General features: G+C 31.1%; 1 protein-coding gene across 1 annotated transcript; it reads right to left on the bottom strand.

The window, feature by feature from the left end:
* Nucleotides 1–237: 237 nt before the first annotated feature.
* LOC134692271 (transient receptor potential cation channel subfamily M member 2-like) lies at nt 238–16,164 on the bottom strand. Its single transcript, XM_063552722.1, has 18 exons — nt 16,112–16,164; nt 15,396–15,508; nt 14,265–14,368; nt 13,416–13,698; nt 11,953–12,038; nt 11,459–11,507; nt 10,788–10,919; nt 9,111–9,356; nt 7,643–7,817; nt 6,725–6,890; nt 5,857–6,098; nt 5,324–5,405; nt 3,995–4,028; nt 3,233–3,286; nt 2,149–2,190; nt 1,566–1,628; nt 879–932; nt 238–340 (listed from the first exon to the last, which is right to left on the bottom strand). The coding sequence occupies exons 1-18, from the start codon at nt 16,128–16,130 to the stop codon at nt 266–268; spliced, it is 2,019 nt and encodes a 672-aa protein (XP_063408792.1). The 5' UTR covers nt 16,131–16,164; the 3' UTR covers nt 238–265.
* Between the last annotated feature and the right edge of the window lie 1,052 nt (nt 16,165–17,216).

The following is a 17,216-nucleotide window of genomic DNA, read 5'->3' as shown; positions in this document are numbered from 1 at the left end:
ATACAGCTAAGGTAATCTATGCCTGTGGTAAAAAAAAAAACCTTAGTTATTCAAAAAATTCAAAAATTTGTAAACAATAAATGTATAAATATAACCATATCAATGACAATTCATGTCAGCACAAAAAGTGCTGACTACTGAGCTTGTGATACCCTCGGGGAAATAAATCTCCACCAGCAGTGGCATATACATTTTCATTCCTTAAAACTGATAATAGGAAGATTACGAAAGTAATATTTTACTTACAATTTACAAAAATCAGAACTCAAGTTGATTCTTGTCCTTCGTCAGAACAGTCAACCGTCTTACGATCAGGTTTTGCTCTTGTTTCTATATCCAACTGAAAGTGCAAAAACGTTAAATATATTTGAATTGCTAGTTTATAAGGTCTTTACATATAAAAGATAATGTGATCTTGGTTCAATATATTTATCAAAAAACGCACAGCCTTTTCCGATAATTTTATAAATATCTAACAAATTTATTAAAGGGGTAATTGCCTATAAAAATGAAGAAAGACCAAATTTTCATAGTTTCAAAAATTATCAATACGACACGATTAGACAAATCCAACAACTTGTTTTTAATTTGATGCCCTTACACAATTAAGTATAATATGTCTTCGACATTCCGTCATCTAATAATAAAAAGTACCGGTATTTGGTCAAAATGCCAACATGTACCATACAAATAACAGCAATGGTAATTTCAATTGCTCCGAAGAACATTTAAAAAAAAACCATAATCACACAAGTTCAAACGTTACAATCCACCTCATCATGTCGAGTTTGTTTGAAAAGGTAAGATACTATAACATGCATAACATTATCAGTGTTCTCAATTAAAATATAACATATATCGTTTATTGCATTACACACCTTTTTCATTATTTCTTTCAACATTATTTCCATAATTTGCTGTCTTTCCAACAACTGAAAACGTAAACAAATAATTAAAGATCTTCGACGTACGTTTAGTAATCTATTTGGAGAACAGTAAAACATGGCTGGCCCTTAAATAATTTTTTTTTTTAGTTAACAATAAAATATAACTTGTTTTATAATAATTGCCATTTCAAAGATCTTTATTGAAAATAATTTAAATTATAAACGCTTCTATTTAATGTGATATAAGACCCATTAATTTCGACCTCTTAAAATGGAGGTACACAAATGTGATGTTTTGTTACCCTTCTAAATAAGTTTTGATTACATTATGAGTAGGGGTTAAACTGACGTTACATATACAAAATGTATATCTACCACATTAGGCAATGCCAACCCCAATATACATTATAAGTCGTCAACCTGTAATTATGAATTCATGAAAATACGTTTTATTCGCAAACCGTTTTGTAAACAGTACTCGAATTTTACGCATCGTATGTAAACGTAAAAACAACACATTTTTGTTAATCAACTGTTACATTTATATTTCAAAGATATAACACTTACCTCAATACTTGTATAATTCAGATATTGTTCTACATATCAAGTAGTAACAATGATAACTAGTTTCATATCAATAAGATACTAGGTAGCCTTTAAACTGAATGAGTCACTAACCATTTGTTTCATTCCTTGCATATCTTTTAAACTATCTTCTATTTTTTCCAGTTTGTTCATTGTCTGAAAAGGTTATACAAGACATGTTTAAGAAATTTGTATTATTTTTAAATTTAATAGTTTAATGGTTTTTTTTAGAAATTTTAAATTCATCGCTATACAAGTATACCAACATACTTATGTTAATATAAAAACATTTAGTTTGCAAGTTTCATTCGGCAGTATTCGGACCAATGTTTCTGTAATATCGTGGCAATACCATCTGCACTGTGGTATCAGCCTTTTTTTCACTAGCCCAATTAGGCTATATAAAGCATTCACTTGTCAAAATTAGCAAAAATAATTTCGGGATGCCTTTTTTGTCATCTAAATGACCTTAACTCATACTTTGCAAAACTTGCGTTCAAAGGTTATTATCTGTATCAGTAACGCGACATATTCTCATCATTATGTCAACTTTTTTAATTGTAATTGCATTGTAACAGTTTCGGAACAATTTAAATTATTTCTAAATTATGAGATCTTAAGTGTTATTGCATTTTTTGAAGTGTACTAATTTGAACGAATGTATTTCTTTACATACCTCATGATTTCGTCTGTCAGCTCTTTTAGAATCAAGTTCTCTCTGAAGAAAAGTAAACAAATTTAAACAATTTGGTTCTTTATGAATAAATAATGTTCTGCAATTGCATGTACAATGTATGTTCTACATTTTGGTTAATCATAATAAAAAGCTATCTGAAATTTGTGTCGGCTTCTTAAATCTTCATGAACACAACAACTGCGTGACATGATATAAATAAGATACTATGCAACCATCATTCTAAAAGCAAACGACACACATATAAAACAAAAATAGCACGAAGTACACGAAATCGCACGAATTTCCTCCCATTTCCACAATTTCTTGTCCAAACTATAGTATTAGAAGTTAATGATTATCTTAGCTTTTCTGAATATTATACTCTGTCATTAGGTAAAATATGTCAACATATGACGACGATGACTAATGTCAGTAACTCTATTGTTCCCAAAAAATACAAACACGTTGTGTCCTTAACACTCATCTTTTAGTACGTGCAAAGCATAAACAATCTTAATTTATTGAGTTAAAAAGACTCAAATCTAAAATATCGATCGTTGTTGATAATTTTGTGGCGAATGCCACATCAAATATATTGGTACATAGCTATTGATCCATCCAATCATTGTATTAAAGACCATTAATGTGAAGAATACGGCATACATTACACTTAAACCATCACATATCCATTCTCCGAGTCATGGTCCGTTCAATAAGTTCATTCTACACATTTTGTTAAGTTTACAGCTTAAAAGAATTCCGGCGAAAGAACCCATAAATGCTTAAATTAGTATGGCGTTCATTATCACTGAACTAGTATATATTTGTTTAGGGGCCAGCTGAAGGACGCCTCCGGGTGTGGGAATTTCACGCTACATTGAAGACTTGTTGGTGACCTTTTGCTGTTGTTTTTTTATTAAGTCGGGTTGTTGTCTCTTTGACACATTCCCCATTTCCGTTCTCAATTTTATTTCCCCTTCTAAAAATCTAGAATTGATCCATAGGTATCAGACCTTTACAAACTGTTCATTGAACTGTTACCTTCCCGCTTTTCGGATCGGGATGTCAAATTATAGGCACTTACCATTTGTTTCTTTTCTTTTAAATCTTTCAAACTATCTGCTATCTTGTTCATGGTCTGAAAATAATATGCATAATATTGAAAAGTAGATTTATATGCAGTCCTTTTTTTCAAATTCAAATGTAGTTTGTGTTACAAAAATAAAAGTTTATTTAGAAAGTTCGTTAAGAAATCAAACTTAAATTCGACAGCAAATATTTCAAAAGAGTTTCATTGATTGACATTTCTTTTGATATGTACACATACAAGCTTACATCTATCATATTCTTTAAACAAACAAACAAATGGAAGTTTTTAACTACCTTGACTGGCTATACAGCCCTTGCACGGACGGTATTCTTTAAACATGTTAAAGACAGCCAGGAAAAAAGTAAAAATAACACAAATAACATAAACATTGTTTTGAAGAATACGCACAGAAAACAGTCGTTACATCAATCAATGAACCTAACATGTTACATAGATCTCGATTTAATTATCGGAGAGTCACAATGTTCCTTAATGCTCTTTAACTTCGTACTTTGTTGAACCTTTTAACTATTTTGGAAACGAGAGTCACTGGTGACTGGAGTCTTTTGAAGACGAAACGCGCGTCTGGCGTATATACTAAAGTTAGTCCTGCTATCTTTGATGAGTTTATTTACTTCCCACCAAATCTACTTCAAATGAGTTCTGTAAATTTTATGTCCATTGGTACATAACGTTATTCGTTTGTTTTTAATTTCGAGAGTGAATATAGTGCATGTGTATATCAATATTAATTACCGCAATTGCGTCAAAATCTTCGAGGTCTATTTTCCTAAGAAAATGAGAAAAAAAGGTTGATCACTATACATTATAATAAAGCTTGGATGTGATACGGAAGATTAGAAAAAAGTTCATTGGTATTATAGAGATTTTGTTTTATATATTTTGGAAACAGGTTTAAGACAAAAACCAACTTCATTTCAAACACGATTATAAGAAATTTCGTATTACCAGTTTGAAATAAATTACAATCGTATCAAGAACCAAATATATATGTGTTACTTATAGATAAGAAGATGTGGTATGATAACCAATGAGACAACTCTCCACAAGAGATAAAATGACACCACACAAAAACTCACAACTACAGGTTAGAGTACGTCCATAAGTTCAACTACCTGGATTACTGACGTACACATCTTGAGAAATTAACTATCTGATAAATGTTATAATTAATTTTTTTTTGGGGTGTAAACATTTACATTTAGGGTTTTTTTAAGATTCATATTAATTCATCTCTTTAAAGTTTGAATCAAGTTTCCAATATTCAAGCGTTATGTGTATGTGTAATGAAATTATAAAAAGAAAGAAAAAGTAGGCGGCCACAATTGTTATTGGCACTTCATGGTAAAAACTAGAGTTATTCAAATTCAGACAAGAGGATCGAAAAGAAATGGAATGCACATCATTCAGCCGATATAGGCACAGTCTATTGAAAAAATGATATCCTGTAGATCGATATGTTTTACTAGTCCTTGTAATCATGCAATTCAATTGATCTACAGTATCTCGTAGTAGTAATACATTATCCGTATTTGGCACAACCTTTTTTGGAATTTTGGGTCTTCTAGGCTATCACCAGCCCGGTAGTCAGCACTTCGGTGTTGATATAAATATCAATTATATTTTCAATTTTATAAAATCCCTGTTTACAAAACTTTTTATTATTCCAAAAACTAAAGATTTTCTTAACCCCCCTCCCCCCCCCCCCCCCCCCCCCCCCCCGCCGGAGTAGATCATCTTAGCCGTATTTGGCACAATGTTTTGGGATTTTAGGTCCTCAATGATCATCAGCTTTGTCATGTTTGTATTTGTTTGGCTTGATAACTGTTTTGATCTGAGCGTCACTGGTGAGTTTTATGTAGACATAACGTGCGTCTGGCGAATTACATTATAAGCCTGGTACTTTTGATTGTCTGTTTATATTTTGTTTGATACTATTACGTGCGATACTGAGAGTATAGGTTAGTTCAAGGAAGTTGAAAACAATAAATGCAAATAATAGTTTACATATGTTTTTCAAATGTTCTGTAATGAAAATATAAATGCAGAGGATAGAAAATTTACCCTTTGTTGTCCAGCGCACCTTTCTCTTCTGCATCTTCTGTCGATTTAAGTTTTAAATCATAATTCGTATCATACAGAAAAACTGAAAACATTAAAATTGTTTCATTAAGATTAAATGGATAATTTGTTTAAGAGTTATTTGACATTTTGATATTTTACAAAATGCATAGAAATTGAGCTTTGTGAGGGGAGGACGATACGCTGTTATAGATATGTATAACGAAGTGTTAATAAATGATTGAGAGATTCTTTCTAGCAAAAAATCATCCTGCCTGTTAAACACCATGCATATTGTACATATATTTTAGGTAACAACCAGTACTGCCTACTTAACATATCTTATTTATGTTTTGTCAACTATTAAGTGGTTACACGTATGATGTGTACTGACGATGAATTCGTGGAATAATTAATATTATTAATTTATTTATTTATTTATTTATAAACACTAGTAAATAGTCTGTCCTAACCTACAACATGTACCATATACATGATTTTATGAAAATACATTATTTGTAAATTGATAGGTATACCTCTGACAAGCATTGGTCGATTGTTAAGCTTTGCCTTTCCCTCATGAATGTTGTATTTATTTGATAATTTCCCTCGTAAGTTCGAATAGCAAACCAATATAATTGCAGTAATTATTCCCGGTAATGCAAGTAACTGGAGATGAATTGGAAATATTGTTTTGATACTATATTCCTCAAGAAAATCAGTCTGTATCTGCCTCCAATAAAACTCAGATTGTTGTTGAACTAAATTGAAGGTGTCACTGCAAAATTAAAAGTGTATGCATTGTTAAAGATTTGCGGAAGATACTACAAGCAAATCAAATGTCACAAATCTAACATTAACTGATAACGCCATAGCTTGAAAAGAAAAGAGACAAATAGACAAATAATAAAACACATAACATAATATTGAAAACTGAAGACTTAGCATATCGAACCCTTACAAAAACTGGGGTGGTAATGGTCTTAACATGGGCAATATTTTGGCAATCGTTTTTTAAGATTATGACCAACACTGTTTGCATACACTTTTTTCCGTACAATATGTTTTGTAAATTAAAATAAGTGCTGTGACTCTGAACACTGCATACGATGGCGGAGAAATTATAAAAAAGGGAGAATGAAAAATTCAATTTCAAATAACACACCCATAAATGCATAATAAAGTTAATTGCTGGTAGACATGATAGACAGATATAAAGAAACAATAACAAAAAATAAATCGTGGTTTCCTTTCAATTAATTTAATGGTGACTTTATGGTGTTGTAAAATCTTAAGTACTGCGTTCAAAATGTCTTCAATAAAACATCCAGTGAAATACTCTGACTATTAGAATAAGGAATATTGTTTTTCTTTAAAATTTCGCATATAATAAGGCATGTATACCTGTACAGAGCTATCAGCAGATTTAACAGTAAAACTACTGCTATCAATCCGTATAAGGCTTTTAAGTAAGGTGTGAGGTCTTCACCAAGTTGTGTAGCAGATTGCTGTACATTATCATTACCGTCTACGGTTCCATTGATTGTATTAGTACAGTTCCGTACTGTTACTTAAGTATATACAAAATAGGAAAATGAAACTATGCAAACAATTAGCTGTCGAGATGTAATTTTGTCTCGCCTGTAAGCATATAATTAAGTGAAAGACAATCTGAAGTACAGCAATAATGCGTATTAATTTATATGATGAAACATAATCTAGTGGCCGGGCAGGGCAAAACAATAGTCGTCAAACTGATGTACTGATAAGTAATGCAACTTCACACAAAAAGATCTAATCTTACTTACATTAGCAGAAAACTCAACATTAAAAAATTCTTATTAATTCAAGAAATCTAAAACATGTATTGACGAGTTTAAAAATTATAGTCGAACTAGTAATTCGAAGTAGATGAACCTTGATCTGGGTGCCTTGGCCTGCAAAACGTCGAAAAAAATATATTTAATGATAGTTATGCAACTTTTAGCGAAAAGTAATGATATATCAAAGGTCGTTCCTATGAACATAATCTCGGCAGACATGTTAACAATTGTTGACGCCGTCGTTGTCGGAGTCATCGCCGTTATCGAAAAAGCTATCACTATGACTTACTTTCCGTGATAATGATAGCAAAAAGAAAAATAGTGTGTTTGATTGCATTTTCTATCATTTTTCTAATTGTTATACCTTTATTTGTGCTGTTATCAAAATTTATATGTACGTCTTTGAACAAGAAACATATAACATAAACAGTTTACAAACTAGCCTTTATCTTCTCAGAATGCGGTTCTTATGCTAATTAGAGTATATATCGATGCTTACCTTTTTCATCCTTCAAGTTTATTTCTCCAAATAACATCCAATAACCATTTGACAGAATTTTTTCGATTTCTCTCCAAGTGAACTCAGAATTTGGATATAAAAGTGCATGAAATGATACACTGTACCACACCACTATGACAGTCATAATAATCATGAAGGCAACAGTTTGTTTAATCTGAAATAAAATGCCTAACATTAATAGGACTTTATTTTTTAAGGTGGTATGGGAGTCTAAAATAAAAATGATAGAATTTGTTTATACTTTGCCAAAACGTAGCATCTATTGATACATGTCTAAAAATATAATAAAAATGATAAGTCACCGTGCATTTTCTCAAGCTACAGGACGGGACAAAATGACACATTTTGTATGGATTATACAGAAAAGCACTATTTTGTGATTAGAAACTAAACAAAATGATAGAATTGTTAAATACTTCAGGAAAAGATAGCTTTCAGACATTGCTTTGAGAATACCAAAAGAAAATATAGGGTCACCGTACGTTTTTCCCGGCTAAAATACAAAATAGGAATATTCCATGTAGAATCCTTCAGAAATGCACTGTTGAAGAGTTACCTCCCCTTAAAATGCTAATTTAAATAAAAATCAATCAAAAATGATTAACATTTGCAAAAATATTAATATTTATAAGATATATTCTTATAAATAGGTTCCCATAAATGAAAATTCACATTAAACCTCTGCATTCCTGCAAATTTTGCTAACTTGATGGAAAATCTGGTCCTTTGGTTCTTTACAATCAAAGATGAAGGAAGTCACCCATACTACCTTAAAGTACTATTGACGTGATGCTTTCAATTGAGTCCAGAGTATTTTTTATTTTTCGACAGGTTATATTTTTTGTGGTCGGTCACCTTGGTAATATATAGAGCAAACAAACGAACTTAGATTTAACACATAACCCGTGGAATTTGAAGGGATTTTTTTCTGTTTTACGGAGATGATTTCATAGAGAGATAAGTAAACATAAAGCAGTTATTTCCCCCCATAATTTGTATCGAACAAAAGCTTGATTTTCGTTCTTTAAGTTGCTCTTATTTGACCGAGAACCGTGATGTTCTACCACAAAGTGTATACATGTATCTAAAAATAAAAATTTAGTATCTCTATTTACCAAAAAACAAAAGAGAATTGCGTACGGTTAATTCAAGCCGTTAAAATTTCTTCAGTATTTTGCTTTAAAATTTTCTAAATCTAAAATTTTCCAAATTTAAATGAAATATATGTTAGTTAATTTCTATTCTTAACACTTTTATCGATGTCGTTAACGATGTCGTTGTAATGTTTTTTAAGTATGCAATTTACATTCAAAACTAATCTTGAATTTTTACTAGTTCGCTTTATATGCTATACAAAGTCATAAAACATGTGTGGAGTGTATTCAATATGTGTTTATTTGAATTGCAATTAAGAGTGAAAACGGGTAAACATAGAAATCTAACATACCATTTTACGTATGATGATCAACTTTGGTCCTAAAAACTCGGTCATGCAACATATATTTAGTATTCTGACGCAAAGAATCATAAATGCCAAAAGTAATAGACATTTTGACGTATTCAGGAATCCTGATCCGCCACCAGCTCTCAGTAGCATTCCTAGCGTGTATGATATATTAAATAACCAATCTAATGTATTCCACCAATCACTTGCGTAACTTTTTAATTGTCCTCTAAGAAAAGCAACAATTACCTAAAATATGGTGAAATTGGTAAAATATATACTATTCGAGCTAAATTCAAATCTTTTAGTAATTTTTTGTTTATGCTGATTGTTTTTTGTCGAAATTAATACAATGCAGATATATTTTGCCCAACAAATAAGAAGAACATCGAAATATGAGTACACGTATATGTTCTCGATATATGGTTGGATTGAATCACGTATATTTCTATTTGTTGTCTTTCCGGATTTACGAAAAAATATATATACGAACGGCGGAATTCTGGTTCAGTATTTATTTTCGACCAGAAAGAGTCTTAATGTCAAATAAACACAATGGCAAATTTAACCCCGCCACATTATGTATGTATGTGCCTGTCCCGAGTGAGAAGCATGTAATTCTGTGGTTGTCGTTTGTTTACGTGTTACATATTTGTTTTCGTTAATTTTTTTATATAAATAAGGCCGTTAGTTTTCTCGTTTGAATTGTTTTACATTGTCTTATCGGGTCCTTTTATAGCTGATAATGCGGTATGGGCTTTGTTCATTGTTGAAGGCCGTACGATGACCTACAGTTGTAAAAGTCTGTGTCAAGCTGTCTCTTGTGAATAGTTGTCTCATTGACAATCATACCACATCTTCTTTTTTGTATACAGTTGTCATTTACAAGTAGAGAGCCGTGGTGTAGTGGTTAGTGCATCGGACCACTAACACAAAGGTTCCAAGTTTGATTCCCGTTTGGGATGAAAATTTCAGAAACTCAATTTTCGGCTCTCCCTTGACACCATTTGCAAGTATGGTCTTGAGGAAACGATGATAGTCCGTCGGACGGGGACGATAAATGGCTGACCCGTGTTAAGAGAGAGCCACATCTCTTGCACGTTAAAGACACCCTTGTAGATTTTGAAAAAGAGTAGGCTAATGCCGCTACAAGGCAGCACTCGCACCCGCAAAGTGGAAAGGGATTAATATAAGTTGCAAAACTTGTTTCCCAATCCACTGTAAATAAATATGTTTAAACTAATATTCATGTATCAATCAAAAACAATTATTTTTGTTTGCATATTTTTGTCCTTGCGTCTTTGTGTTTGGTGTCAAAGGCATATCTAATCAGTTGTCAATCTATTTCGTGATTGCATTAAAAGCACAAATTAAATGTTGTATTTGTAATGGCGGGTGTCATCTTTAACATATATGTACGATTCATGAGGCATCAGAAGTCCGGACTTCAAACAAGAACTATGCCTTTATTTTGCTTTCATAAAACAAAGTTCGATACATTCCTAAAATCAGTCTTACTATTCATCGTTTATAAAAAAAACTTACGTTGTCTTCTATTGTTTATGTCTTTCAATTCGGCATATTATTAGTTAGCTTCCTAGATCAAAGCTTTTGCAGAATAAGCGTATAGTCTAAATTTAAACGTATTGGGCTGTCAATACAAAGTTTTAAAAGACTTACCTGCTTAATTTCATCTACCACAAAACTGCTAATCAAAACTATGATGAAATAATCAGAAGAGGTAAGACCTTTATCACCGTAGTCAAATAGCAGCATATATGCATATGCAATAAGGAGAACTAAGAACCCCAGCTGTCAAATTTATAAACAAAACATGAAATTAAAGCAGAAATGAGTAACCTCGTGAAGAATTTGTTTTTTAATCCTGTATAATCTGAAACATATGCTTTTTTAGCGTTCTTCAGACATCTTAGTCACTGTAATTATTCATGTTATTGAAATTACGCTGAAAAGATTATGTAGTGTGGTACTGCTCTTTTATTAAAAAAATTTGGTGTAATTGTTACAGGAAAAGGCATTTTCTTTTGTAGAAAATTATAGCTAAAATGTGGTTTCATAGCTAGCTGACCTATCACTAGTATGATAAGTCTTCGTTTGATATATAGGAATCATTTTTTGAACAAAAATAACAGACATTATAAACAAAGATCTAAGACATAGGATAACAGCAGTAAACACTCAGGTTCACAAATAGGAGTACAAAAATCAACAAATAACTTCATTAGAAAATTTAAAGTTCTAGATATTTATTCATTTGGTAAAGTCGATAAAATTCTGTTATGTGTTCACTGTACACAAGAAAACAAAATACAAAATAAAGACGTACATACCATATGTATAACTACTTTCAGAAAAGGCAACTTGTACTGCTTGTAAAACCTGTATTATAAAGTTAACCATTACCTATTTTGTTATATTGTGTTATATGATAAGGTTAATAAGACTTAATAACTGAAAAAAAATACTGCAAACATCATTCTTTCTATGTTGAATGTAGAAAATTTGTTAGGGTGGTCAAATAGTTTATAGTATGATTGGAGAATGAAAATATTGATGTAGATCAAATAAGAATATAACGTTTCATCTTCTGCCTCAACTAAGATATAATTATTCATAAGTTTACCAGCTGCAACAGATGTAAAAGAAAACCCGGATAAGTGATTGGAAAACACAGAAATCATATGAAATAGCGAGAAACCTTCTTTTGTTGACATGGTATTCATCAAAATTTTATCGACGGACTGTTTGAACAGAAGGCCTCATCCCAAACAAATTCATTATAGGATTGATTAGCTGGCATCACAATTAAAAGCTTGAGACTTACCGACGTAATGGGCGTGCTTCCATGTTGATCATCAACAAGGGCAGCAGAATTAAGTGGGCTGCAACAAGAAAAATAAATCTGAAAATCTGAAAAGAGAAAATGGATACATTGTATGGATTTAAATATCCGCCTTACGCCTTTTCTATATGTAAAATTTTTATACAAATTGAACACGTTTTTAAAAATACCACTTCAAGTAAAATTTGATATTTATTTACATAAAACACGTAAAAGACTTTCAATCTAAAACACTAGATATGATATTGGAAAAATTCGTACTTTAGTAGCTATACATTCCAATACTATAAATTGTTAGTGTTACTACTCTAACGTTTTATATACTTTTTGCATATAATTGAGATAGTCGTCTTGTCTGTAGACATTTGATTATTCCAATCGTGTCAAATTTTTTTTAACTTACAATATGGTTATGTCCTGATAATACCAGCAGTGATAGTTTATCGTCTTTGTATTTGGATGGTTCATTAAACATTTGTCTATCGTTTTTAGAAATACCTTGGAAAAATGTTGCCCATAAGGATTTTTTCCTGTATTTGCGTTTGAGGAATTTACTGTAACATAATAATTGTTGCCCTATTTGCTGCAAACACCAGGTTGACACGGCAGCTCAAGTACACAAACGGTAAAAAAATAAAATAAATAAACAATGTTAAGGATGTATTCTTCGGATGTTTTAGTTTCGTTAAAATCTCGTTCTCAAATTACTTCCAAAACATGAGATACAAGTGAAAATATTAATTAATTTTAAAAGTGTTAAAATCAAACTTAACTCTGTGAAAAAAATGTATTCACAATAAGAAGTTTTTGAGAAAAAAATCATTTTTCTAATTCTATTATCAATTAAATATCAGACATGTTTTTTTGCAAATTGTTTGCGAATCATAAAATGGTTTTACCTAAATAATGTACATCCCATATCACTTTTTTCTTTTCAAATTTCTTAGATATGTATTTTTTCAATCATTTATAACAAAGAAGTTAATTAAATATGCGTTTTGAATAAATCACAAGTTGACAGAATTATAAATTTGTTAAGAAACAAGCATCAACAAATGATACAATTTTCTTCTATTAACACCTACATATACCTAAAAAAAAATCTTGGTTAATTTTTTTGAGATTAGACCATTTCATTTATATTAAAAGTATGAACATAAGTTTAATTGTGAAATTGTGATTTTTTTCCCCGTTAAAAGCCCAAATTAGGTAAAAATGAATAAAAATGGGAAAATTATCATAATTGGTTACTTTCAAATGGACCGTAGAAAAAAGAAGTGCACAACCATATGATTTTTTTCTTCTTCGATTATATTCTTTTACAGTCTTATACACCAAAACAGTCAGGACAAGACAGAAACAAGTTTTCTAGAATTGTTTGGCTCCTCAAAGGTGAACATCATTAATTCATGCAATTGAGATTTTTATTTTTACATTTAACTAACCGTCTGCGAGTCAACTTCTTCTGTGCCATACCACTGTTTGTTTAAAACTTTTCTTACTGTGTCATTTTTCAGGAAAGTATTGTTTTGAGTATTAATAGCATCCCTTAGATATCTATGATTCAACAACAGCCTTCCAGCATGATTTATATTGTCACCAAGCTCTGTATCGTCTGTAGTTTTCTCAATCCTGTCCATGTCAGATTCTTTAGTTATGTTATTATCTGCAATATTATCTGCTTCGTATATGCAGCTTGTGATACCAATGGCCCTCTCAGTAAATGCGCTTTAATTCAATATATGTAAAATTATCATATAAGATACATGTATTATGTCACCTAAACTATTGTAAATAAACAAATCAAATTGAAATTAAGACCATTAGTCATGTATGTATATGTCAACAAAAAAGAGTATATAATATAGTACAATTATATAGAAACGAATTACTGAAATGGTTTGTCTTTTCAGAAAATATATATTTTGATAGACCTTAATTCGTTTCGACTGCCTACATTTACAGCATATATTTTCTCATAGAAAATAAGAGCCTGTTTTATGGGATATTAGTTTGTTCGTGGTTTTAAATTTTTTCTTCACGAACTCGAAATATGCACAATATAATTACATGCATGTTAAAATCAACATGTATAATTCTTCTTCAACGATACTGGTGCATCAAATTAAAGCTGTTGCATTGATATTGAATCTAAAATGTTTACGCTTTTTATTACATGGTTGTTGAATTTCATTTTTTCTAGATCCATGTTTGACTGCATAGTGTTACACAGAAGACATACACTTTTTTAACATTAAAAAAGGTGGTACATTGTTGATTTTTTTTCACATTACCTTTGCAAAAGTTGTAGTTTTTCCTTCAAGGCTGTTGTTGTTTTCCAATTGTTCAATTCGTCGTTTAATAAGACACATCCGACAAGGATATGGTGAATCCCAACCTATATCAATACATTTCTGCAGTATATACTTTTCTGAATGCAACATTACTGATAGTTCAATAGTTGGTATATTTAAGACGTCATAGATTATAACTTTGTATTTGAAATTTGATAAAACGCAATGACAGAAAATTTAGTCTACTAAATTAGATAACACTGAAAAGTGCAACAGTATATCCCCCTGTTTGCAAAAACAAAACATAAACCTTTGTTCGCTTCTATTTTTTATCTTCTAGTCATAACACTTTCCTTTTCCTCTTTCTGACATGTATCTGGCTTGAATTTTTCAAATTCACAGCATGGAGTTTAAAACTGCGAAAAACCTACATCGAGTACATTAAATAAAAATAAACAACAGTCACTTGGTTTCAGGCTGGTGGCATTGTATAGACACATATGGAATATAGCGGACTAAAGTTATTTGAAATTGTTCAACCGTAACCCAGTGGTGATGAAGTAAAGAACACAATAAACTTTTGCCACACAATGTGAATAAACTTTGATTATGCGGTACTATTGGCTTTATATTAACCAAAAATAACAGAATTAAAATTATGAACTTTTACGCGTCAAAATATTTACTCGTCAAATTGATATTAATCACCAACCAAGAGAGATCACATGAAAATACCAATAATAACACGAATAACAAAATCCCTAAAAAAAAAACAGGCACATTATTCAGTATATAAGACGTAAGTCACTTCTACACAATACGAATCAATGACACTAGAATTGAAACGATCAACAACGAAATTGCATTCGAGGTTTTATACCCTTGGAAACCAAACGTTCTGAAGATTGACACTTAAAACAACTAGCATTACTACGACTAGTTTCTCCCCATAGTATTAAAACTTAAGTGTGTAAAAAAAAATTGTATTAAAGATCGATATAAACTGTTTGGCAAGTGACCCCGTTTCAATAAATATTGATGCTTACAACATGTACAAATGTATAAGTGCATTTTTGCCGATATGTCGATAATAATATGAAATACCTTGTAGTTTACCATTTTTTTACTTACACATCCTGTTTCCACCAGCTGAAGAGCACCTGTCCAATACTGTTTTTGCAACAAAGCAAAAAATATAAGCCCATTACATTCGGAATCCCATTCGATAAGTTTTACTCTGGTACCTGTGAAAATATGTTGAGCTGCATCAGTATTGATAAGAGAATATGCAACTGCTGATATATTGGTTGAATGTCAGCAATTCTAAACGGTCTTGGAACTAAAGTTTAGGAAACCAAAAACAGCAAACTCAATTGTGTGACTTGTTTATTAATTTCGAGGGAACAAAATCGTCTAAACGCTGCTGTAGAAAATTATAAAACAGTCCTAATATCAAAATACGGTCAAATAGAACGGCTCCGATGCACCTTAGCTATTTCTATTTTACGGAGGGTCTGCACTTATGGTGGTTGTGTTAAGCTTAACTGGTCGTTTTATTCTTTAAAATTATCAAAATAAGACATATAAACATGATGCATATGTGGTATGAGTGTTAAATGAGACAACTAAGGATCCGAGTTACAATGTGTAAAAGTTAACCATTATAGCTTTGTATAGGTCACAGTACGGTCATCAAAAGTCATTCTAGTAAGATAAAGTTTTATGAAGACTATAAGTTATTTTGCAGAATTGTCATTATCACGGTTTTCGAGCTATTTATTAAGTTGTGCTTTTTTATATAGCTTCTGATGTTGTTATTTCACATTTTTATTTCAAATTGTATTTACATTTTGTCGACCGTTCCATCTCTACTGTTTCTTTCTCGTTGATGTCACAAACAATATCTACCGAAAGAAAACAACAATTAATTTCAAATGCAACATGGAAAAGAGGTATTCAGTTTAGCTTTTATTTTCACAATGATAAAGGAAACACGACAAAAAAGTATATACTCGTTCCTTATTTTTTCAGATGTCGAAACAGTACTTATAAAAAGGAAAATCAGCTTGATTTATCCTTTCACTTCACTTGCTGCTTAGTGTTTCAATTAATAAATGTTAAAATTAAGATCTTGTCTTGATAAACTGATTATATGATTTCAGTATACAATCTTAGAAAACCTACAGACATTAGTGTATGAATTGAAGACATGGTTCAGCTATGTCTCCTTTTACCTCATTTAGTAGTTGCAAGAAGTTAATTCTTAATTCGAACTTTTTTAACACTTCATAGTCTTTATTTGTTTGGATGACCATTTAGATCAACAGTTGACTCAGAGCGATACACGGTGTACCAATACCTTCATGATTCTAATTGTCGGAACACGAAGTGTACTTATTGTTTCGTCTAGTCTTTATATCATTGTCCTCGGCTGTTATTCATTCTTCTAACAGTATTTTAAAACTACATTTCATATCAGTTGATTCTCACCTCGGTGTTCAGGAAGTTTGTATGCCAATCTGGAGAAAGCACCTTGGTTTCGACATAATTTCTTTATAAATTCAGAAGTCACAATCTAAAACACACAAAGTAGAAAATGTTCATTTGGTTTTGACAGTTCTTATATTGATCGGGGTGATCTGGACTTTGTTGCGCACCCATCAATTGAGATAAACCACGCTTAAATCTTAATTGTCATTTAAAAGTTGTATACATATTGTAGATGGTGTTGTTTTGTTTTACATTTTGTAATTCTTTTGTATTTAATTTACCTAAGGCTTCAATTTGACGACAATGTTTTATATAAACTTCACAAAGCAGTGTATGTACTTTCGCTACATATTTCAGTTCAGCGCATTTAAAGTTTCATAAACAAAATGATAATAAACATACAGAATCAGAGCGAGCGTATTAACCCTCTGTAATCAAAATATCGACGGATAATATTTACGA

This window comes from Mytilus trossulus, chromosome 12, assembly GCF_036588685.1.
Source record: "Mytilus trossulus isolate FHL-02 chromosome 12, PNRI_Mtr1.1.1.hap1, whole genome shotgun sequence".
Taxonomy (NCBI): Eukaryota; Metazoa; Mollusca; class Bivalvia; order Mytilida; family Mytilidae; genus Mytilus; species Mytilus trossulus.
This window is presented reverse-complemented; position numbering and strand designations above follow the sequence as displayed.